We start from the raw sequence: 26,314 nt of genomic DNA, 5'->3' as shown, positions 1-26,314 counted from the left end.
TGTTAAGAAGGAGGTTTTCATTCCCACTGTCACCAAGTGCTTTCTCATAAGGGTTTCCTGTGATTGTCTGTATTATTGTCTTATAAAACACTTGAGGCAAGTGTGCTTGTGATTTGGTGCTGAACTGAACTTAAAATAAAGTTGTTTAGAGGGATAAATAAACCGTTTTTGACTTGCTTTTGGCGCCTCCAGTGGCCACGAGAGGAACTTCAGGTTCTGCCACTTCCTTCAGTTTCCAGCCTGGAGATTGCTGCCTGGTGTAATGTAGATAATATTTGCATGTGAACATGCTCGGGTAAAATGACAGTGTGTAGCATTACACCTGGTGATGTTAGCATGCTGCTGCTGAAAGAGCTGTAGGTGCACACACTTTGTGTGGACTGAAGTATGAAGGATGCTTCAAACTCTTTATTATAATTATAATTACCAAAGATTCACTCAGAAGGTGGAGCAACATGAAAACGTGATACTCATGAAATCACTCGTCCGAATATTCCACGTGAGCACCGAAAAAGGAGATTTTCTTAGATTTTCCTCTAAATTATTGACAACACACAGAAAATAACCTCTGCTCGAGACCAGCAGCGCGACCTGGTAAATCTTTCATTCCTGGGCGTGCTCACGGAGCCGCTGGTACGAGGACGACTGATGGGTTTAGGGTTAGAAAAACACAAGCGCTTCAATGCGAACACCAAAATAAATCCTCCAGCAGCGCTCCTGTCTTTATTTGCAGTTTGTTATCTGCCTTTTGGGTAAGTTAAGACACTGTTTTTGACATTTCTAGCTCAAGTTTTTTTGCCTGTTGTTGAAATGCACTCGCCGTAACCCTTCGCGTCTGAAAACACTTCAAGTCACATCTTTCAAACGGTTGGATGTGAGGCTTTTGATCAGGAGAGCCAGGTATGTGAAAAAAGTGCCACTTCAGGCTTAAATAAAAGACAAAGCGTAATGAAAGAGTGCTCAAAGTCAAAGCTGCGTTTCTTGTCTCCCGTTTGGAGTAAGTGAGACCTATTTCAACAGAGCTGTTAGTGGCATGAAAACAAAAAGTGGCTCCTGGGGGTGGCACATCAGAGGTGTCAAAAGGCTTTTATTCCAAATACTCTCTGGGTGCGAATGTGTGACAGTACATTTTTTATGCCCCTTCAGGGATATGTTGGTGGTGTTAGTTTAGTTTCCATTGTCCTGTCCAGGAAACACAAAGTAGCTGTTAATTGATCTCACAACTGAAAATCTATCTCAGAGTTTATTCCACAAAACTGTGTGGGAAAGATGGGAGTTGTTAAAGTTTTCCAGTTTGACAGAAAGTCTGAAGTGAAACTTTATTACGTGTTTGTGACAGAGTCTCGTCAAATTGGTGATTTTGTGCTGAAGAGTTTCCCAACGATCCGAGTCGTGAAAACCAGACGAAGCAGAAAGTAAAGTACAGACACGCTGACGCCAAAGACGTTAGAATCAGAAGCTGCTTTCTGACGCACACAACAACAGCTCCACTTGTTTAGGCCTTTATATTTCAACAGGGCCCAACCTCAGCTTCCTCTTTTGGGTTTAGGTTTTATTATTATGATTTGGTTCCTTCATTACTCTAAAATTAACTTTAGTTATTGTAAAGTTATTGATTTTTATTTTGAATTCATGGTTTTCTGGTAACTTTCTGTTTTGCAGTCGTCCATCTATCCGCCCATCCGCTGGATTGTCTGTGTTCTCTGTAATTATCTCTGTTTATTCCTCGTGTTTTATATGATGTGCACACATAGATTCCTGTTTTGTGGCCTTTGATTAGCTTAGAATAATAATAATAATAACTTGGCGCTTTCAGACAAAGTGCTGTACAGCTATTTGAAAGTAAAGCGAAAAATAAATAAAAGTGATGCATAGTGATAAAAAGCCAATAGATGGTTTCCTTGTTTTTACACCTTATATATTTATTAGTAGTAGGAGTAAAAGTAATGCAAACAAAAAGCAGCAGGTCTGTGAGGATGAGCTGTGTAGTCTTTGTCAAATGAGTGAAAAACAGGAAATAAATAAATGTCACATTTCGCCACAGTTTACATTGTTAAAAAGTCAGCTAGCCTTTTATCGTCTATGTAACCTGACTCTCAGTATTGTTTTTTCTACAATACTGCTTAAAAACAATTTAGAAATGTGCAGGAGCTTTCTAAAAATACTTGGCATGTGATTGGTTGAACCATCTGTCAGCTCCATCCGTCATGGGCCAGCATGCACGTCACTGCCAGTAGTTCCTCAGAAGACACTGGCTGGTCCAAAAACCTGTGGTGTGGCTAAAAGCTCATAGCCCGAGTCTTGGAAAGATGCCTCAGACGTCTCACAAGATCACTGAGAATTAACCCGACCGCCTAATATTCACATGACAGCAGCACATAGAAACACAATACTGAGTTTGATTATTTCATTCTTTTGCTGGTTCCTGTTAGAAATAGTTTTATACTTTGGAACTGGGTAGAAATCAAGCTAAGCTATTTCCGCTGCAGTCTTCTCCCCACTGTGATCACTGCAACAACCTCGTCTGTGAAAATTATGTTTGATTGCATCCTTCATGTTTGTTACCACAGTGGACCTGTTGTTCCCACAGCTGCACTCTCTCATACACTCATAACTTCTGCTGCGGCTAAAGAAGTAACGCTTATATGACTTCAATAACTGCACAACAGCAATCTCCTATTAAGAATTATATCAACACAGAGCTGCCTTTGCCCTGTACCACCACAAATGAGCTACAGCTGCTGGTTGAACTACAATAAAGCACAGCAGAGCCTTATGGCACTCCAGCCAGTGTGGGGTGGGGCTGCGCTCAGACGATTGTCAGGGCGCAGTAATACGACGCTGGGATGTGACCTTGCATTAGGCTACCAATCGCGTCATTGTGGTTTGTAACTTACGTACACGTGTCTTGATCTTTGCGCCTGATGCAGAATGGAGCGAGGACTCATGGTAGGCTTAGAATCATCCGTTATAATCTACCTGGTGGTAGAAGCTGGAGTCTGATTGTTTGGCAAACCAGAAGAGATTATGATTCCTTCCTTGACAAGATGCCCAGTTGTAGACACGTGAAGCATCCCCACTGCATAACACTCCCACCACCATGCTTCACTGTGGTGATGCTGTTCTTCAGGTTTCCTTCTTTTCTCTTCCTCCCCTCTCTCACCTCACCAGCAAATGTCCTTCCAGTGTCAATAATCTTAGTTTGTCCTTAGCGTATGTCTGGCATTAAGGTGTCTTTTCTGTTTTTCTTGGTCTCCAAACTCACTGTCAGGGTTTCTATCTGGGTTCTAATGATTGTCTTCTTTCAGACTTCACTTCCTGACTCGGTTAAGTTCACAGGTGTCTTTGCAGTTGTTCTAAGGGTATTTAGACACGTCGCTTCCTCCCTCTGCCAGGCTTGTATGTACTGGTTGGCTCTTGATGAGACTTCTTACCCTCAGGTTATTTTCCTGAGGGCTAATAGTTAGTTGCAGAGGGGTATATTCATGTGGATTTTGCATGGAGGGACAGAATGGACACTACCTGCAAACAGATGAGCGCCCTTGCTGTTGGTGTTTGCGTAATGTCAGCTCTGCCAAACCCTCGGCTTCCTCGCTGACGTGATACATGCGTCCCGAGTTACAGGGCTTACTGTGTTTGTGCCGCTTGTTTCCATTAAGCTTCTGATGTTATAATGAGTGTACAGTTTGTGTTATCAGGCAAGACGTGTCATGTTCTTGCCCTTCAGCTTTATAAAATTACCTCCGTTGAATGTAGATGAGGGAGGCAGAGGATAAAAAACAAACCTCCCAACTTTAATATTTGCTGACTTGTCAGAAACTCTGCGACCTTCTTCGTCTTCAGAAGAGCAAGTGCACGGGATATTCCAGAAATCTCCTCCCAGGAGGAAACCAGCCAAATATTTGACTTCAACTCCACCTCAGACAGCATACGCAAACTGCTTTGATGGCTTCCTGCAGACACCATCCACCCATTAGCGACCGGGTGTGAAAGTTTCACCCTCTCTTTATTTTCAGCGCACTGTTTTGTACTCATCTATTGAGGCTGCTAGAAGCATTGGAACCATTTTCACACATGTGATTACTCTCGCAGCTTCAGAGCAACGGTGTGCGAGGATGACAGAGGCTTTTGTGAAATGTGGGAAGTGAGGTTACATGGAGGAAAAGCTGTGTTTGTCCTCAGCGCATGAGTGCAGACAGTGGCTCATTATTCAGAAACAAAACAGCAGCAGAAAGCAAACCTGGAACAATCTGACGGGTTTTACCTGTCACCATTATGTGAAAATGTTTTCTGTTCTTCTTTCGCTGCCCTGCACTGTAGACACAAAGCCACCTGGAGGTGATGGGGACGGGATATACAGGATGTTTCTGGGCACTTTCTTTGCATCTCAGGCATCAAAACGTGGATGTGTGCTCATTATGAAGCAGCCCGGGTGAAACCGACGAGGCCTGAAGTTTGACTCACGAACCCACGTTTTTGGAGAATGTGCTGCCTGCAGATTTATGCATAATTTAACCTGAAAACGAAATAAAAAATATATATGTATACATACAGTGCCAAACCTACCTTCCCCAGGTGTTTTCAGAGGTGATTCCAAACCTCCATATGATACCAGTTATCCACAGGCTTACAGAACCTTTATTAAACCATTGACCGAGTTATTGAAGAACTCCCGCCTCCTCAGCAAACTGCATGACGTGCGACATACCTGCTAGTTAGTGTTAAGCACCAGACTAATAATACAACTTTCAGTCCAGTGTGCATCATTTTTTATTTTCCTTGCTGTGTCTTGTTGTCTTTCATCAGCTTCAGCTGTGTCTCGTCACCCCGGTGTTTCTCAGCTCTCCTCATGCGTCTCTTCGTTCTCGTAGCAGCCAGTCAGAGGAAAGTTGTGTCAAAGGGGAGGAGCTAAAACAGCTTGCGTCTGCCCAGTATAAGATGGGGACTAGCCTGAACTATGGATCATACAAAACTACTGCAGCAGAGCCCGAGTACGAAATTGTGGAGCTGAACAGCTCTCCTTTAACAATTGGACAGACATGGGCGCTGCACTTCAAATGAAATGAGCCAGAGTGAACATTAGGGTTTGGTACAATCACAGCAGCGAACATGTTGACTCCTGACTCTCAGAACATTTCAAGTCTGGCACATTTACGCTTCTTTGGTGTAAATACAGATGTTGGACTGTATATAATCAGTCACTCAGCCTCTAATTGGGTCTGTTTTGCATTTGTTCTTTGCCTCTTTCAGTTTTCCTATCACACCTTTCCTCATTGTTTCCTCACTTCCTTTCATCTTCACTATTTCTCCTTTTCCATTTTCTCCTGCTCCATTTCCTTTTCCACTTTCGTGACTTTATTATTTCCAACCCGTTCCTACTTCTTTACCTCGCTCTTGTATGTCTCTCCTTTCCTCTCATTTTCCACATCTCCTAACCTCCTGTTTCCTTCGCTTCTTTCCTCCTTGAATTTATTATCCTTGGCCTTGTTTCCTCTCCTCCTCACCTCCCTCATCAACTATATTCTGTCTCCCACCCCTCCTCTCCCCGACTGCCGCCTTTAAATTCGACTCCATAACATTTCAATTCCATTTCCCATCATCGTGCTCTCGTCTATCTGTGGTGCCTTCCTATTCATTTCAAGGTCAGAGTGAGAGAATTGGGATGGAAAGCGATACAGAAAGAGAGAAAATGAAGAGGGAGGAAAACGGACACTAAAAAGAGCCGGTGACGGCTAAGAGGAGGAAGAGGGAAACGGTCTGCATGCCAGGAAGGAGACGGCTCATTGTTGGCTTTGCAGTACAATGTGTGTCTTTGTACGACATCTCTGCTGCAGTAAGTGCATATGCTGCTGAACGTAAACGCACAAAAGGAGTTTCAGGTGAACGGCATCACTCCAGCAGCGTCTACATCTCAGTAACAGCAGGGGGTACTGTGTTCTGTGCATAAGTTTGATTAAACAACACAACGGTTCATATTTTGAGCTTTGTTATCTTGTTTATGGAGATCAGTGTGAAAACTGACACTGGTCTTCACTTTGACACCAGCTCTGTTTTTAATGTAGGACAAATTTGTGATCAACATATTTTATTATTTCTGGTTTGCTCCGTCTCTTTTGAGGTTGGAAAGATGGGTTTGGAGAGGGAAGTCTCAGTGTCTTAAGAAACCTCAATAAAAAGATCAAATCCACATAAAATTCTGACATAAAATGTGAAAACTACGTGGATTTTGTGGGAAAAAACTGTGTGGTTTTATTTATATATATATATTAGGGGTGCAACGATACACAAAATTCACGGTTCGATATTTTTTTCGATACAAAAAAATGTTCATGCTTTTTTAATTTGTCACTTATTAAAATTATAAATATATATTTAACTCAAAAGTACAGTTTTTAAATTTAATGTTGCTGAAACAACAAAGTAATAAAATAATAAATCTATCTGATGGAGAAATCCCTCATCTTTGGAAAAGAGAGTTTATTACAGAGAAATGTCTCTTTCCAAAATAAAAGCTATACTATACGCTTCTTCTGGGCTATATTCTCAGCAGCATATTAAACATATCAGGTCCCCATAAGGAGGATCCTGTGCTAACAGCTGTCTAAATGACTCGGCTAAAGTTAGTAGCATGCTTGTTGTTTTTGTCTTTGCACTAGGATGCTGTCGGAGTAAATGTGCAGTCATATTCGTTGTGTTCCCACTAGTGCTGTCAGCGTTAATCTGAAATGACGTTAACGCCACAACACGGCAAATCTCCGTTAACGAGGTACCGTGGATCGCCCCGTGCATGGGGCTGGACGGCCAACACGTTAACGAGCTAACTGCGCTAACACGCTAGCTCCCACCCATGTAATTGAGCATTGCGTGGCACATGCAACATACTGTTTTACTTTAGTCCATGATGCGCTTACCTTCAGGGTCATACGTCACATGAAAACCAAAATAGTTCCAAAGGCCAGATCTGAATGAGGGTGGGGGAGGGTCAGTTTGCCATGTTGCAACGAGCTTAGCTTCTGTCTTGCTAGCTTGCGCTGTGCTCAGTGGATTTGCGCTCGACAGTGCAGCCTAGGCGGAGTAGTCGAACACAGATCCACTGAGCTCTCGACACAGACAGCATCGTCAGAAGAAAAGTTGATAAAATAAATTAAAAATGTTGTATTGTTCGATACATATGCGTACCAAACCGAAAGCTCTGTATCGAACGGTTCAATATCGATACGAGTATTGTTGCACCCCTAACATATATATATATATATATATACATATATATATATATATATATATATATACATATAACCACACACTGGATTTTGGCATTTACCTCACATGGATACATCTGTAAGCAGTTTTTTTTATTTACTCATTCATTCATTTTTCTCCTGCGGCTGTTTTGTGTTCCTCTTTCTATTTTGTCTTTCTTGCTTCATAACATTTAGAAGACAAATTACAACAGGATAACTGACTAACAATGAAAAGTAAGTCTGCAGTGAAGTAACCATGAAGTAAGTCCGACCTCATTCAGAGTTTGCGGTCTTTGTTTTCCTCGTCTGTCCGTTCGTCAGCTGTACGAGGCAGGAATGCTCGTTTGTCATGAAATTTCACCTTTCTCACAAGAAATAGGTATTAATGGCTGGGCACAGATGAAAACTTAGCCCCAAATTGTCCAATCCATCAGAATCAACACAACGCTTTGCTGACAGGAAAGATATGATGATGAACTGAAAACCTGTATCGGCCGACTTTCTGTACACAAAAAAGTCACCAAAGTAGCCCCCAGCCTATACCTGTGTGTATATGTATATATCATTTATTGTGTGTGTACAACAGGACTGTGGTGGGACTGTAGTGGAGTGAAAAAGGTGGAGCGCCTGTTCCGGGTCAGGGACGTCGTTCGGGTTCAAGTGGAAAAGTTGAAGTATCTGGGGTTCCTGTTCTCTGCTGAGGGGAGGAGGGATTTATAGCCGAGCTGGCGCCGCGGCTGCAGCGATGCAGTCACTGCTTCAGTAAAGAGAGAGAGAAGGTTCAGGGTAGAGCTGCTACTCCTCCACATCAAAAGTAGCCAGATGAGTTGGTTCAGGCATCTGACAAGGATGCCTCCTGGGTGAGGTGTTATGGGCATGTCCCACCGGAAGGAGGCCCCGGGGCAGACCCAGGACACGCTTTACTCTCAGATGGCCTAGAAAAACCCGGCGTTCCCCTGGATAGGCTGGAGGAGGGGGCTGGGGAGAGGGACGTCTGGGCATTCTTGCTTAGACTGCTGCTCCCTGTGACATGGCCCCTGATAAGAAGGATGGATGGGACTCCAGAAGCTCCAGAAAGACAAGCAGCAGCTGCTGAACCAACCAGACGGCTGTGTGGTGGTTGATGAGGATACATCAGCTAACATAATTTGGCCGTGCATTACACCTTTGGTGGATTGTTATTATTTGTGATGACTTTGGTTCTGCGTCTGCTGAACTGCAGCTGCCTCCTCCTCCTCCTCCTTCTTTGTTGTTGGAGTTGAGAGGTGCACACAGACTCTGTATTCTCATCGAGTTTCCTTTGTGTCAGGCAGACCTGCTGTATTGTAAATGCAGAGCAAAGCAACAACGTGGAGGCTCTGTTTCCATCTAACAAGCTGCAAGTGTGGCTGTCAGCTCTTAGACACCGTCACACCTTACAGCCTGTCCTCTGTTTGTTTTACTGCGTTGCTTCGTGCACACTTACCCTCGATGAATATCAGCGATCAGTAAGCTTAAGACTAATAATGGAGAACTTTAAACACACTGCACAGCCCTATGCAGAATCATAAAGTCCTCATTTTTTGTTCCATTCGTGGATTCAAACATGAGACATCCAACCCCATCAAAGTCTTCTGTAACTCCACCGACGCTCAGATTGATATAACACTCAGCGTCGTTCCCTTTATTTTACCATAATCACACCGCTGTCTCAAAGATAATGTGCAGATGTTTTATTAAAGCTGTTCTGCCACTTTTACATTAGCAGAAGTCCCCTCAAACACTTCACACTGAGACTGATTAGACCAAAAGAAGCTGAAGTTAGTTCTCCGGCCAAACGGACGGATATTAGGCATTAAAATTAACAAACAGATCAAGAAATAATTAGAGTTATCCTGCTGAGCATGAAATCCCATCAGAGAGAAGCTTTAGGTGGTAAAAGTGTCATCCGGTTCAAACAGGCCCTGAAGACACGGCAGGAAGTTTGAGAAAGAGGCAAAATGTTTGAATTAAACATCAATATTCATGAAGTATTTATGTGAAATATTATTTAATGGCCAAAATGAGGAGACGAGGTCATTTTATGGAGACTGCTGCTGCTGAGAGCATAATCCCACCACCTGGCTGTGAGGGAAGAGCAGCGGGAGGATGAAGTTCACAGAGAGCGAAAAAGAAATCGGAGACACACAAATTGAAAGGTCATTTGCTCAGATGGCTCAAACAAAGTCACGGCAACCTTTTGTGGTCGTGTAATTAGCTACTTTTCTCCGAGAAGCAAAGGTGGAAATGGACTAATTGTTACAGCTCTGCTCAAAACCTCCCAGAATAAATATCTGGCTTCGCTCGTCTTCACTAGAGAAAATCATTTTCATTCTACTGACGTCAGCGTACAGCAGCAGGCGTGTCTGACTGGTTCTGATTAAAACGCTGACGTTGTCTGAGGCAGCTCTGATGTGCTGCAGGTTGTAGGACGGGTCAGAGTCGGGTAGGTGCGTGCCGATCCCTCGTTCTCCAAACATTCTCAAAAATCAGTTTCTTTCCTACTTTTAAGAGATGAAATAAATGTTGGTTTCCTGAAACAGATGGGAATGCCACAGGCCCGATCCCTGCACGTCATCATATATATCAGAGAGTTTGATGTCTGAAGGTTAAATATTGTCCACAAGGACACAGCTGTACTGTTTATAGTGGAAATCATCATTTCTTGGACTCTCGTCGTCTCCCTGTGCGTGCACGGTCCTGCGTCCTCTGCTGTGCGCTAACGTGCTGCGCTGTGTTTCTGTGAATTAAGAACAGCGCAGATTACAGATGCTGAATAATTTCACGTTACGATGAGACCAACAGTGCAGATTAGCATCAGGCACGAACGTGTCTGATATTAATTTTTAATATTCACCACGACAACAGTTTGTTATGAACTTTAAAATATTGTGTCGCGTGTCTGCGAAGCGACACGCCGTCCCCCGTGTATGACTGACAGAAAGTATCTGCAGCGATCACGCTGCATGTTAGCATGTTTTACAGTCTGTTATCGTCATCATTTTTTATTTAAATTGTTTGCCGGCAGAGCGTCAGGAAGAGATGGCAGGAACACACCAGTGGTCCCAGTGCCCTGCTGCTGCCTGGAGATAAACTCTGCTGCAGACATAAACGCACATAATGGCTTCCCTCGATCGCCTGCTGTACTTGTTAACCACACCAGTGACCAATGATAAGAACAATAAAGAGGATCAGAGAAAAAACGAAAGCAAAAAACTAAGAATCGGGGAAGAAATCAAAATGGGTGTCTTGGGGCGTCTGGCAGTGGGTCCTTTGAATCCCGTGGGGTGGAAGTGGACTGGTCTTTTCTACTCTCATCACTAAAAGTGCATTAACCATTCAGTCATCCAGCACCGTACACACCTCACATCCACAGCCTTTAGACCTTCGTGACCCTGCAGGAAAACCAGGCAGGTGCAGAGATGAAATGCAAACTCCTCACAGAAAAGCACCGGACCAGGAGATGCAGACCTTCTTGCTGGTGACGGGGCTAGCCGCCCAGAAGGAAACGGTTTATGCTGGAAAATTGAATCATGTGACCAGATCAGGATACGGGGACATTAGAGGTCAGCTGAATCCGGCTCATCACAGCGGATGATGAGAGAGCGGGAAATCCAGATTAGCATCATCGACCTACGTCAGAGAATGTAATCTGTAAAACGATGAAAAGTTGAGTCAGTCCTAAACTGTAATGTTTTCATCATGTTTAATAGCAGGCTAATGAGACACAGTTATACAGTAACACCTGTATAATTAAATGGGGAGGGCTTGTAATGCTCGGGCTAACCTCACCACTTCAGTGGTTTTGCCGCCATCGTCCAGCTGTGGGATGCTGCTGGGGCATGCTGGTCTGATGTTTAGGTACACGGTGATGCAACATCTATTTAATTGGACCCAAAGTTCCACAGCAGCAATTGCTGTAACAAGACGGTGAGTGTCATCACTTAGCCTGTTCACACTTTTAATGTGGAGGCTGATTGGTGTATTTTGCAGGGATCCACATCCCTCTCCTCTATGTCTCAGGGACTGGCTGCAGTCTGGTGCTGCTGCTGCTTCTTTTACAGGGCCTAACACAGTAGCCTTGTTTCATTAGTTTGGTTACATAACCAGCTTGTTGTCCTGAGAGGAGGAGGCGGCGACAGGCTTGTTGTCAGCGGCTCATTAGAGCACTTCAGATGGCCAACTTTTATCGCGTGTACATGCTCTGGAGGGAGAAAGACAACGGAGGGCCATGATTTGTTTTGCTCATTTCATTTTTATAGACTAGCTGTCAAATCCCAACGCAAACACTTTCTCCACTGGAAAGCTGACCTTTTAAACCCTGAAAGAGGGATGGAACGGGGCCACGAGCCAAGATAGATCGGTGAACAGGACTCATGCAGAGGTCAACGGGAAGATAAAGATGTAGAAATCGCTCAGTGAGAGGCTAAAGAGATGATCGAAGGGTTACGGCACAGCATAAAGGACTGAACAATGAATACAAGCAGATAAAGGGGACGATAGAGGTGATGGAGTCGGACGTTAGAGGAGTGGTCAGCGGGGACAGAAAATGCTGTTACAGATCAGTGATCAGATGGATTCATTAAAGGGTCAAACAAATGATAAAGGAGTATTGATTAATGACTAATGAGAGGTAAATGGGATGCTCTGAGGATTATTTATAGAGGATAAAGACGGCTATCGATGGTCATATCAGTGGAGGACGGGTGAAAATATCCGATAAAGATGTAGAAGGAATGGTAATACACTATTCAGTTTAATTCTCTTCTACTTTATGAAATCATGGGAGTAATAAGATGGTTACTAACTGTGCTTTAGGAATGATGCACGACTGATTGAGGGGATAACCCGAGTTTATTGGGGGTTGTTGGAGTGGTTATGACAGCAGCGAGGCGTCAATGAACCATAGAAGGACACAGGTGGGTGAAAACGATCACGCAGGCTTGTAATGGGATCATAAAGGATATAACGGGTAATAGAGGGGTCGAAGAGGCCGTAGAGTGGCATACAAAAACATGTTTGTAGTAATGCAAGTTACAATTGAAGATGGACGGCTGCGTGGGATGGTAAAAGGATGAAAGGGATGATCGAAGGCTGTAAAAGGCTGTTACAAGGGTACTAAGATCTGATAGGGCACTTTAAAGGAGCAATTCAGGGGATGTTAGGGAGTCAAAGGAAGGAAACGCTGACGGTGGAAGGCTCCGCCAAACAGGACAGAAAGGACAGAAGTTAAACGTGACAATGGAGCGACTGAGTGAACTGCAGGAGGACTGGATCGGTCAATAGACGAAGAGGGAAGAATGGGAAGAAACGAATAAAGAGATGAAGGCGGCTCAAAGGAATGTTTGTGCGGAAATGCAAAAAATAAGGTTTTTAGTGTATTGTAGAGTCATACGAAGGGGCGATGAGATGGGGTAATGTGACAGGAGCTGAGGAGCTGGAGGGTGTGAAGACAGTTCCTTTCACATATGAATTTTCTTTCATGTAATTTGCTCGCGTACTTTAACGTGACGCACACATGCAGACTGAGCTGAACTAAGCCGTGTGAGAAACCCTGTTAAACACTCCAATTATAATCTGCAGCTGCAGTGTTTGTGTGCAAGTCAGCAGCTGGACACTAATGAAGTCAGAACACAATGTTATTAGGCCTCACCTTCAGCAGTGGCTTTCCCCTGTGTGTGTGTGTGTGTGTGTGTGTGTGTGTGTGTGTGTGTGCGTGTGCGTGTGTGTGTGTGCGTGTGTGCGTGCGTGTGTGTGTGTGTGTGCTGGGTGAGGATGAGGATGAGTTCAGCCGCCATGATGGCTTATTTAAGGTTTGGCCTCAGACGGCGATTCAGCAGGGTGGCTGTTCGTTTGCAGAGCGAGAGAGACGAGTGAGCTCATTAAAATCTGTGGCCTGTGTGAGGGAGGCAGAGGGAGGAACGAGGAGGAGGAGGAAGGAGAGAGGATGAATGAGGAAGGTGGAGGAGAAGAAGAGATTGAGTGAGAAAGGGAAAGACGAGGGTGCAATCAAGAAAATGTGGCTGGAGGAGGTGAGAGTGTAGAACAAGACAGAAAGAAAAAGATGCACATTGCACCTGATTGGCTGTTTCTCCCATCTCCTATAGACAGAAATATTGTTCTCCAGCTTCTGATTGGTTTAGGCCTCACAGACGAAGCAGAGCTCTATTTGATTAGTTTGCTTATTCTGAAATGAAGTGATCAGAAGCACACAGGTAGGACTAAACCCAAGTGTCAGACCCCACAGGGGGGGAGAGGCTGTGGGGTGGGGGGTTGGTGGAGACGGAGTCATTAGGCCTGTTTTATTACACGGTTTAAAAAAACAGAGAATGCATCTGGATTCACTAATTAATCCTTAATCACTGGCAGAGCAGGAAATTAAAATCTGTGTTTTTGCAGAAAGTGGAGGTGATGGCTAGTTAGCTGCCACGAGCTGCTTTCAGCTGGGTTAGCATGGCTTCTATTTATTTGATTATTCCCTTCAGCTGGAGTCTACTTCTACTTCATTCCGGTGCGGTTTTTAATAATTTCAGCAGACGTTTCCACTTCATCAGCACCAGATTACGCTGCAGGTTTAACGTCACATTTAATGGACCTGCCGCAAATTACCATAACTGCCATAAAGTGTTGCTTTTGCACATATTTTCAGTTGAGAGGTTTATCCACTAACAGCGCTGATGAAAATTGCAGCATTTGAATGTTGCTGTTGCTCATTAGGACCTAAAACCAGACCGTGGAAGACGTTTGGACAGCAGCAGAGCGCAGGGAAGTGCAAAAAAGGATCTGCTTCATTTTAAATACTACTCGAAGGAGCCTGTAAACACATTTGGGATGTGAAGAAAGGGGTTGTGTTGACAACAAGTGCTTTTCCTCAGTGGTAGTGAGCACTGCTGTTATGACATAGTCCCATTGTTTAAACATGTTAGCCCCATAGAGGGCAGGACTCTCATGTCGAGTGACTTTCTGTCTGCTTCTCACAGCTGGGAATCAAACTACCCACCATCTGATTAGTAGACTTCCTCTGCCTCCTGAGCCACAGCAAACCCAGTGCTCATGCACAGAGGCCATCAAAATGGTTTAAAACTCATCTCAGTTTTGCTTTACTGGGACGTCTGTTTAGTTCCATGTAAAACTGACCTGGGATCAGAGTTTCTGAACGCACAGATACTCAAGCTGTCCTCCAGCCTTCATCAGAGTGACAGCTCACCAGCAGCCACAGTTACTGGAAGAACTGGAGGTAAAATAATAATGATAATAAATAAACAAATAAAACTACTGAACTGAAGTCAGGTCCTGGCAATTAAATACATGAAAATGTGGATAAAAATCTTATTTATTTCCAGTATTGTCACAGTTACTTATTGTCAGCAGATTAGACGTGTGACCTCGCTCTCTGAGCGGCTGAAAGTCGGCTAAACAACAACAAGCTAACATTATGTCAGCTGATGTTTGCCTCTGCTGTCCCACTTTCCTTCAGATAAACAGTTTGATTACATGCTCACATCGTATGAGTATTATGCACAAAGAATCCAACAACGTAACGCTGGCTAACAGCAGCAAGAACAGCAGCAGCTGATGGAAAAGTTCAGGATACACTCAGCAGCTCACCTCAGTCACTGTTGGGCAGAGACGAGCTTCGGTGACTCATCGGCTCATATCGGACTCAGACTTTCACAGCCTCCTCGTGAGTCGATGGTTGTGGAGCTATGAGGCGCAGAGTGGCGATGAAAAGGTCAATTAGATTTCTTGATAACTTTCGTCTGATACTCTTCCTGTTTACTGGTTTGGCTGCTGGTGATTGGCAGGATTTGAGAAAGATTTATAGAAAATGAAACTTTTGTTGTTAATTACTGATCAACATTCTGAGGTGGGAGTGGAGGCGTGTGCACACTTTGACGTGGGGCATGCCAATCGTGGTTTGAGGAGCCCTGATGTAAACACTGTTGGAGGAAAACGCGGCCTGTTTTCCTGCGACTCGCTGCTGGTTTGGTTTGCAGAATTCACACACCCAGGATCTATGAAATTAATAACTTAATGTATATTTTAGTGTTGCACAGCCTAGACGAACTTGGAAGTAATCAAATTTTGAAACTCTCACGTTTCTGGGAGGCTAAAAACAACCCGTCCCAATGAGAAGCTGATGTTATAGGATTCGACCAAACCCTCAGCTGTCGTTGTTTTCTCACACGGTCGTTTACGCAGCCGTGTTTGTAATATTAGATCCACGTTCTCGGTGCCTCGTGCGTTTCGTCTCCGCATCCTCGTGGATTCCTGTTCACGTGTCATCGCAGATGGAAAATGAGGCTGTAGAAACAGAGGAGCCGGCGTTTCTCGTTACCCGGTTGGTGTAACACCGAGGTTGTTTGGGAAACAGGAAATGGTTTCTTTGCACTTTTCTGAGGGCTGCAATTATTATTTTCTTGCACAGAAAAGAAGGTATGCTGTTCATTAGCTGCCACCTTTTCAAATGGTGCTTTGTAAACAAGAGTGTCGGGGTACTGATACAGCAGGTCACTGTCTCCAGGCAGAGATGGCCTTTTCATTTTCCTTTCTCTACAGCCCAGATCAGACGTGATAAACATCTCCCACGTGGCCCTCTTCATCACACGCAAGGAAGCAGCAAAAACAGCATGCATACACAGACTGCACTGACTTTCAATTTCCAACCTGCCACCCGCTCCCCTCTTTAAAGTCTCCTCCAGTTAAAGCCATATATCCCAGTTAGCATTTCCCCGTCATATTGTTCAGCGAAGTCAAACTGAGCCAGAGCAGGATGGAAAAGTGTCTGTCAGTCGTGTGGAATAAAGAGAAGGATTCACAGTCAGATCAGTGAAAGAGGCTGTGTTGTAATTATCCTAATGGCTCCTATAATGGAATATTTAAAACACAGCCCGATGCATCTCAGCCCGGCAGAGTGTTTGGATCTCTTAGTGCTTTGAGACCTCGAGCACAAGTTTTATGGCATCTGATAACAGGAGAGGCTTTAATGTCATTTTGGACTGGCTCACATCCATTTACCACAGGCTGCAAAAACAACAACAACAATGCAGAAACGTCTGCAGCGTTTCATTCATCACTGCCTCTGCTGACTGATGTTTAAAATTCTGTTTGAGGGATTTTTCTCTCATCAGTCGTTCTCGTCTTCAGCATAAGGCACACTGTTTATATGAGTGTTTATTAGAAACATGCACATGACCTTCATCCATTCGTGCGTTCCTAAAATGAATGTGCTGTGATTGGACGGAGCGCTCTGACCTCTAATGGAGCCAAATGAGCTTTCTCAGCCTTGTCCCTCAGTAATGGATGGAAATGAGGCGGGAAGACATGAGAGTGGCTCAGACCTCATCTGGCTGTCTGACACCTCAGTCAGCACCTCGCACTCTCCTAATGGTGTGTGTGTGTGTGTGTGTGTGTGTGTGTGTGTGTGTGTGTGTACTTGCATTACTTATATTGTGGGGACAGTTCAAGTCTCTGTAGCACAAAATATTACATTTCTTAGAGCGTGTTTGGTACATGTGTGACTGTAAGTCACTACTTACAGTCACATTTTTAGGAATTATGGAAACGTGTGTGTGTGTGTGTGTGTGTGTGTGTGTGTGTGTGTGTGTGTGTGTAAAGAGTAGTGAAACACTGAGTGTGGCATGCTGGTCAGATTTGCATAAGACATAAGAAAGAACGAGATCGCGGATACAAGCGGCAGAAATGAGCTTCCTCCGAAGGGTGGCTGGCCTCTCCCTTAGAGATAGGGTGAGAAGTTCGGCCATCCGGGAGGGGCTCAGAGTAGAGCAGCTGCTGCTCCACATCGAAAGGAGCCAGCTGAGGTGGTTCGGGCATCTGACAAGGATGCCCCCTGGGCGCCTCCTGGGTGAGGTGTTCCAGGCATGTCCCACCAGGAGGAGGCCCCGGGGCAGACCCAGGACACGCTGGAGAGATTATATCTCTCGGCTGGCCTTGGAACACCTTGGTATTCCCCCGGACAAGCTGGAGGAGGTGGCTGGGGAGAGGGAGGTCTGGGCCTCTTTGCTTAGGCTGCTGCCCCCGCGACCCGGCCCCGGACAAAGCGGATGAAGATGGATGGATGGATGGATTTTCTCTGAAGTTCTTCTTTATCAGTGATACAACAAAATAATGTATCACACATTATTTGTTACAAAGTATGTTACATAATTAGTCACTGTAAAAAGTACTTCCTTGTTTCTCGTCTCATAATTAACATAAACCTGAGGCTCCACCTCCACGCACCAACAGAGACCCTCGGTCCTAATGAGAGCAAACACACAATCTTTCATTTAGTATTTGCCCATGAACACAAAGCAAAGTTGAAAACCAGCCCAAAGAACCTTCCCAGTGATGGCCACACAGATTTTACTGTGTGAAGCCCGACTGCTCATCACTGCCTTTGTTACCTGTTGAGGTTCGGGCTCGGGTCTGCATACGCTCAGCTTTAACATCACTCTGGGTTCTGGGCTAGCGTAGCATTAGTGTGCTATCTGTGCAGATGGTTGCAAAGAGCTGAAGTTGTGTTTGCAGCATGATGCAGTTGTTTCTGTCCTGAACGCAGTTTGCACGTCACCATTGGACTCTTGTCCTTTGGTGCAATAAATATAAAATGATGGAGCGGACTCTGCTGTGGATCATTTTCCCCACAGTCCCGCACATGCACTGAAATCAGCTGATTGTATTGCAACTGTGCAGCTTGTTGCAGTTGTCTAGCGTGCAGATAACTGGAGAATCTTTGTAAAAACAGTAATGACTTAACTGGAACCAGACTGGAGATTTGGTGTCTTTTCAGATGTTCAGGTTGACTCATTCCTGATATAACTGTCAGACTGCACATTGCACTACAATACCAGTTTGAAGGTGATCAGGGCTGAGCTTTTGATCATTCTACCCATATTTAAAGGACATGCACAAAATACATATCAAAATTGTGGTTTTCCCCAAATTTTTAGGGATTTGGTTGTATGTATTCCTCATATTCCTCCCACCATCTCAGTGTTTACTCATCCCTCACCCTCTCTCCAGCTCAGAGTCACACAATCAGCTCTCCCTGGGCCCCCCTCTCTGGGTCTCTCCCGTGGTTACTTAGCCTTTTTGTTCATTTGAAAGCACCAATTGTCATCATTTATCTCCGCCATGTCGCGTGGCTCATTCGGTTAATTGATCAGAAGCCTAATTACCAGAAAGGCACGCCGCCCTTCCACGCATTGAGCTCTACCTCAATAGATTTTAGCTGATCTCTTGCTAATTAGACACCAAATTGGATGTCATCCATGCCGTCTATTTTCAGGCCACATTTGTCACAGCTCAAGTAAAGTTTCAGCGATGCTCTAGTTTCAGTGAGCGTGTTTGCTGACCAATGGCTGCACGCCGTGTGCTGAAACGTACAGGTGAGAACCACAAACACATTAAGGACACTCCTGCCCAATGAACCTCTGAGTGTTGTCTGTGATAACTGGTACAAAAATGCAGATTCTGTAAGCACTGGAAGCCGTAGCCGGTTTCGTCCGTGCTCATCGGCGCCCCCTGTGGGGTTCACGGTGTGTCCCTCTTTGGATCTGCAGCCCTTCACAGCCCCGCCCATTATCAAGTCTTCTGGCTGCAATCTTTTGGCTCTTTTCAGAGTCATTCAGGTCTTTGAAATGCGTGCTGATTCCTCCCGTATCAAACATCTAATAGATTCCAGACTTTGACGGGACGACAAGATAATCTGCATTTTTCACTTCACCTGCGAGCGCTTATTTTATGGCTCATTGGCTTTTATGCAAACACATTTTCAACAAATGCTGCACCTTGAAGTAGAACAACTCAGGGCCGATTTTCAGTCTGAACTTCAGTTTGGGGTATAAATGTTTCCCAGCTGAGTCTACACAGACAAAACACGACGATCTTCAGTCGCATTAGCCTTACTGCTTTGCATTTTCATATTAGCTTCCCTTCCACAGCTGAAAACCCACGCTGTGGAAAACTATGAATTTTCTTCATCAGAGTTTCCTATTGTGTGTCTGCTTCGGGGGGGTTTTCTCAGCAAATTGTCATTAATACCAATCTAAGATGAAATGCAAGTTTGTGGGTCTGACACATAGAAATAACCTGCAGACACAAAAACAAGAGAAATGGCTGCGGCAGGATTTATTACAGCTGCCAGAGTCTGTGTGTGTTTGTCCTTCATGTTATTTCCTCCTTCCTTCCTGCAGAGACTGCTGCTGCTTGTTGCACTGATTTACAGAAGCAGGTGTGTGTGTGTGTGTGTGTGTGTGTGTGTGTGTGTGTGTGTGTGTGTGTGTGTGTGTGTGTGTGTGTGTGCATGTGCGCTGATTGTATGGAGATAGGTTGTGTTTTTAAATTACCACTGACACAATAGTCTGTGCCTCTGTGACAAGTCTTCCATGAAGGAGATATGAGTGCGGATATCACAGAGGGAAGATAATGATCGCAGCTTTATGAGGACGTTGTATGTCCGCTGTCAGGACTACACACTCACATTTAAATTCCTGTCAGGCTGTCCGTCACAGCCTCTCTGTCCTGCTGTTCTGTCCTTTTGGGTTCTGTTTTTCCCCCGATTTATTTAAAATGCCAACTTTTGTAGTCACAAGTGCCTCAAGCTCAAGCTGTGCCGAGCTGCGTCACACGAGTGGGTCTCTTTTTACCTGGCTAAATCACCGTGGTAACAACCTGGTCAGGAGCAAGCCGTGCACCATCTGATGATGTCATAAAAATACCTTTTCTACTTCCTCTCCTTCTTCTTCCAGTTACTTTTCAGGGTTCACTGCAGCAGATCATTGCCTCCTATCCCAGCATCCTCCTCTATCACACCAACCCTCTGCACATCCTCCTTCACTACATGAACTCCTGAGGTCTTCCTCTTTTCCTCCCGCCTGGGAGCTCCATCTTCATCATCCTTTATCCAGCACATCCACTCTCCCTCCTGCACATCTCAGTCTCGCCTCTCTAACTTTATCTCCAAGCTGAGCTGAGCAGAGTAGTTTCCCTGTGATGGACTCATTTCTAATCTTGTCCATCCTGGTTACTCGCAGTGAAAATCTGAACATCTTCCGCTCCACCTCTTCAACCAGTAAAATTAATTTCACTTTGATCTGCTGACAGACTAAAGCGGTTTCACACTTCCTTCAGTAATGGATGGGACAAAAAACTTAATGTGTAAATATATCTGCTTTAAAATGAATGAGCGCCCGTCACATTAGAACCAAACAGCAGCATTAAAGTAAACTTGAGATAAAATGCTTGTTTTACTCCTGTGTGATGAATCCAAAGATTCCTGACTTTTCATTCATTTCCTGTCTTATTTGCAGCCGTGTTGCATTGTGCTGTTACAATTTGTTCTTCGTGCACATTTTCCCCATTTTATCATCATCATCGTCTGATAACGTCTCCGACTGGAGCAGGCGGCACTCACAAAGATCATTTTGTGGAGAATATGAGTCATGTGATACGTGAAGCGCCTCGATTGTGCGAGCGTGCTCAGAAGCTGAAGCAGAGGGCCCGGCTTAACAAAAACAGCTGATAACCACCATCGTGGCGGCGCTATCTCTGCCTGGGATTTCAGGGTTGGTCTACTGTAAAGACAGCCTCGTAGTCTAGCCCTCTGCTGTCAGCAGCTGTGTAGTTTAGCTTTGTCTAATGCAAAGATATTAAACTCACACTCTGACGACTGAAAAGTAGCAAATTTGCACATAAATATCACAATTTGTTATCTTCATTTTGATAGATTTTTCCTTCTTTTGAATCTTCCTCGAGCCTCAGTGTTTGTTTTGCTGTGTGATTCTTCTTTATGCTGATTGCATTCAGACACAAACTGAAACACAGACTGTGAAGTGTCTGCAAACCAGTTATGAGCGCGCTTCTCTTGTGGTTCGGACCATTTTTGGAAGCATCTGAAGCGAAACTGCTGTTACCCCAGCGTTCTCCTCCAATCAGTTACTTTTAATTATATTTGTTTCCCTATTTAATATGTGTCAGAGTCGTGCTCTGCAAACACGAGGGTGCCTATAATGAACTGTGGAAACAAAAGCTGGCATGTGCATTGTGCTGTGCTTTCAGTGAAAGTCTGTGAAAAATCAGATGATAATTAAAGATGTTCTGTAGCCTTGGCTATTGTAAGCAAACACTGTGGACATGATATTTATTTATACTCCTTTCATGAAGACTTAACATGACCCTAAAGCTGCAGTCACATCCTGTTACACTTTCTAGTTTAGGACTTTAAATAGATGTCATGTCTTTGTTAGAGTTTGTGTGGATATATGAAATCTCCACAGCTGTGCTGCACTGATAAATGTTATTACTGCACATGTGCTATACAATATACAGTCGTGTTTAAATGCTTCACACCAACTCGTTTTGCTAGCGCAGTAGCGTTTCTACTCTGTGTTTTGTCTTTATGTTCCTGCTGGGAAATGTGACAGCAAACATCGAGATGTCCGGTCTCCTGATCCGGGGGTTTGGATCCAGGGTTTTCAGCTTTATTATCTAATGTCCATTTGTTGGTTAGTTTGTGAAACGCTGTTCTAAGTTAATATGTTAGTGTTCAGCTTTTGGGGGTTTTGGTAGTCTTGTCATTTTAGCCCTTCTTACTGTTTCCTCTCAGTATTTAGTTGTCCGGTCGTTCGTGATCAGTTTCAGCTCTGTTCCCCAATGTGTCCACTCTTCCTGCTCATCACCAACCGGTCACGGCACATGAGCCTGGTTCCTTCCTGTTAAAGGCTTTTCTCTTTCCCACTATCGCCAAGTGCTTGCTCATTGAGGGTCACGTGATTTCTGGTGTTCTTTTCTAATATTGTGAGGTCTTTACATTATAAAGCACCTCAAGGCAACTGTTGTTGGGATTTGGTGTTATTTAAACTGAATTAAAATTCCCTCATTGGCTCTTGTATTTACTGTCTCAGTCTCCCCTTGTCCTTCGTCGAGTCGTCCCTCTTAAAGCTCCCAGGTGTCTTCCCAGTTATTCCTCATCTCTGATTTTGTGTTGTTTTTGGAACTTCAATCCCATTTTGGAATTCGTCAGTAAACGCTCACGTTTTGTGCACTTCCATCTGTGGCATTCTTCATTCAGGCCTTCAAGCAACCACCACACTCATGATCAATGTACAGCAGTGGGGAATGGAAATATTGACTTTGATAGCTCTGTAATGGACTGAAAGTGATCGATTGGAATCCAAGTAAATACATTTAAATTACACCGTGATAAGATGTATGACAGGGTGTGTTTACTGGACACACCCCCTCAGCTGTAAAAGGCTGATGGGGTATGGGTGGCACTCTGCTGTGTGGGGACCGTGGACACACAACTTTATGAACACAATGACTTGAGAATGAGGTAACGTATGATTTTCGATACATCTCCTACAAATCTCAGTAACCATAACCTCAAGGTCAGAGGTCAAGTTTCTGAAAATCCTGTGAATCTAATAACTCAAGCAGGAAGTCACCTAAGGGAGCTGAGGGTGGCACAGATGGGCGCCAGTACTTTTTAAGCCTGCCATGGCAGGTTCTGATGAACTGATTCTAATCTGTAGTAACAGTCACTGTATGGTGTTTGCTAATATCAGATTGTGTAGGTCAGGGTTAGCCTGTCATACACGGTGCAATCAGAATCAAAAAAGTGTAGTCATTTCATGATGCCAGTGTGTGTTGCCTATAATTGGTAGGACTTTATTCACACTTCTAATAATCCCATTATATTTCAGTTATTAGAGGTGTGAAGAGAGGTTGTCTTCTTTTGTGTTTTTAATTTGTCATTCTCGTCTGGTTGAATAGACCGGTGTCAAGGAAAAAAGCCCACAGCGAAGGTCAGAGAAACCGATGACAACATGTTGAACACAGTCTAATTAACTGACAAGAAAATGAAATGAAAATGAAAAGTAATTAAAAAGTCACATCCAACTTCTCACTTCCTGACCTTTATCGTCAAACTTCTAACCTCTTTGTGGGTTAGAATTGTTTTTGGTCGAGTCTTGGAAGAAGGATAATGTCAGAGAGCTTATTTTAAACTGCAGCAACACTGAAGCTCAACAACTTAATGAAAGTAGGCCAACATGTAGTCCAAACACAATTTAGTACAGATATACATCTTCGTTTAAAGTCTCCTTTTAATGTTTCCTGATGAAGGTGGGCTCAGCATCAAACAACATGTCCCTATTTCTGATGCTAGTAAATGGTGTTTATACAGCATCCAGGTATATTTTGGCTCTAGCTTTGATGGAAGGTGTTAGCTTAGCTTCGGCATGTGTACCCTGGAGTCTTGTTGGTGTGTTTTCTCTGGTATTTTACCCAGACGAGACCCAGACTTTAAAGCCATATTTATTCAGCAAGGTCTTGTTTGGCACATCATTCATTGATGATTCAGTCCAGGTTTGTCCTACAGAGCATAATTTTATTTTTAACTCCTTTGTTCTTGTATATTTGTTGGTGTTATAGTCCTGCATCAGGCATTCAGCCCATAACGGGGTCTTTTAACTCTGATTTGGTCCACTTCAGGAATCTTTTTATGAACTGATTTTATTGCACGGCCTCATGTTTGCATTATTTTATCTTCTTTTACGTCTCCTGGTTACTCATTGTTTCGTCCTTGAGCTTTGCAGCTTCGCTGTACGGCGCTCTCTTCATAAATCGCTGCCGACCTTGACTTTGCTGCAAACATTACACATCACTCCATTAGCATTCTCACAGGAATGATTACATGTAATGTCTTGTTTCTGCTCCATTTGTATGTCAGTCGTTTCTGTTGTGTCGACCAGTGTCGGTAAAGATGTTTGATAGCCTTTGTTTAAGACTTCCAGCGGCTATTACAGGTTCCTGTCCTTGGCTTCAGTGCGTCAGATGTTGCTAAATGTCCTTTTGAAGGAAATGAAGCTGCATTATAGGAGGCGTGCTTTTTTTAGCTGCCTCCATTGCAGTGGTTTGTGTTTTTATGGGATAAGATTTTTGGAGCTTAGCTTTTACGGAAATTGTCCCGAACTCGAAAATATTGACGAGGAAAACAAAATAACACTGGTCCCGAAGAGTCTGGTCAAACAATGATTTTATTGAACACACGCGTGGGGAGATGGATACTGCACACAATCAGCATAGATCTCCACCCAAGAATACACTAGCAATTGCTTTTATAATGTCAGGGTTTGACGCCCCTTCTCGCATTTTCCAAGAACATTATTTGCATCTTTTACAGACAATGATCAATTTTAAGAAATAAATGCAGACACCGAAGTTCCCCTCTCTAGCATCTTCTACCAAATATAGCGATGACTTCAGGCCCTGAAGGTCCCCAGGGACTTGTCTTCTTTTTGGCACATCTTCTGTCACCTGTTACTAAGCAAACGCAACAGGTTGCTGAATAGTTTCAGGCCTTTGCTCAGGCCTGTTTCTAGATTATATGTACTATATGTGTTTTGTAAGCGTGTATGCAGTTTTAACCTTCTATAGCTCCAAGTCACTTACACAAAAGATCGTCCGGACATCGCGCCGAACGAGGCTTATGATCTTTCCTTAATTGACTGAGCTTCAAGTCTTTAATAAGCACAAAATGCAATGTGTGTATACAATTATTATGGCTGCGCCTATAATAAAAGGTTAATGTGAGGCCAGCAGGTTTAATAACCATCTTAATGCAATGTCAATGCTTTAGATTATATTGTTAATGCTGCAGGATATATTGTAGCTGTAAAATAATTTCTTTAATTCCACAAAATGAAACTTTTTAAATTTATTCAGTCATTCGTTCGATTTGTTTATCCGTCTTTTGTGTTTGAGTGTAGACGAAATAAGAAAAATCAGGAATAAAAAAAAATCGACTATTAAAAAAAAACACACACTAATAACCAGAATATGAGGGCATTTTTTATGCTGTTTTACCAAAGTGATGAAGAACTTTTAAGGCCAGATCCCAGATAAAGTGTAAAGTCTGAAATTTTGCTTTGATTAAAACTTTAATCAAAGTTAAATGTGTCTTGTCATCAAGAGAAATGATCAAATGCTATTATTTTATGTCTTTGTATAAAGTCATATGAAAAAGAAAGTACCTTCTTTAGCTGCAGTAACCTGCAAAATGATTTGACTTTTTCAGACTCTCATATCCTTGTGGAGGAATCTTGGTCCAATCTTATTTACGGTGTCGCTCCAGGTTATCGAGGTTTGCAGCATTCGTTCATGCACAGGTCTCTGAAGGTCCCACCACAGCGTTTCAGTCAGGTCTGAACTTTGACTGGTCCACTGCAGCACTACTGTTCCAGAAGTCTTGTGGTTTGTTCTGATGCAGCTTTGCAAACCTAAGCTGTGCTGCTGTGTGGTTCTTTATAGAGCGTATTCTTCTCCTGGCAAGCCTTCCAACCAAGCCGTTCTGTCTGTTTTAAATTGTACCATCATGAACACTAACATTTAACATGCTAACTGAGGCCTGTAGAGTCTGAGATGGAGCTTCTGGGTGTTTTGCAGTTTCTCTGACAATACACGATCTGACTTTGGGGTGACTTTTCTGGGATTTGTGCTCTTGGAAATGTTGTGGCAATGTGTTAATACACCTGAATGATCTGGACTAGCAAAGTACCAGAAATCTGCTTTCTAGGTCTGTTAGATCAGCAGCACCTCTAGCTGCTACTTACTTACTTAGGGAAGTGAATCGAGAATCATTTCCCATTGGCTTAGTTTCCATGGAATTGTTAGCCTGCTATTAGCTCCATTTGCACTTATGCTACAATCAGCTGAGTTCACTTTGTGTGCCGGAGGAGGAGAATAGTGGTGTGAATATATAGAAATTACTTATATTTTTGTTGCACAAAGGATGATGGTAAAATGCAAACTGAATCCATTATAACTGCATTATACTGCTAACACAACTTCAGCTCTTTGCGAGCACCTGCACAAACAGCATGCTGACGCTAAGCTAGCAAAGAATCCAGAGCGATGCTAAAGCGAGTGCATGCAGACCCGAGCTCGGCAGCCAGAGCCTGAACTTCAACAGGTAACAAACTGATGAGTGGTCAGCCTGTAGAGTCACGATCACTGTGGCAACCGCTCTAACGTGTCTTTGTGCTGGTTTT

General features: G+C 43.7%; 1 protein-coding gene across 6 annotated transcripts in view; it reads left to right on the top strand.

Moving 5' to 3' along the window:
• Positions 1-26,314, top strand: part of grid1b (glutamate receptor, ionotropic, delta 1b) — a 601,213-nt gene that overhangs the window by 280,988 nt on the left and 293,911 nt on the right. Inside the window, exon 1 of one of the 6 annotated variants that reach the window (XM_082544625.1) lies at positions 5,787-5,833. The exons of the other annotated variants lie outside the window; for them this stretch is intronic. Coding sequence (XP_082400751.1) covers positions 5,803-5,833 — 31 coding nt within the window. The 5' untranslated portion in view covers positions 5,787-5,802. Of the gene's footprint in view, positions 1-5,786; positions 5,834-26,314 lie in introns of those variants that run through there. 6 annotated transcript variants of the gene reach the window in all.

Source organism: Aulonocara stuartgranti (assembly GCF_965226115.1).
Source record: "Aulonocara stuartgranti genome assembly, chromosome: 8".
Classification (NCBI taxonomy): Eukaryota; Metazoa; Chordata; class Actinopteri; order Cichliformes; family Cichlidae; genus Aulonocara; species Aulonocara stuartgranti.
This window is presented reverse-complemented; position numbering and strand designations above follow the sequence as displayed.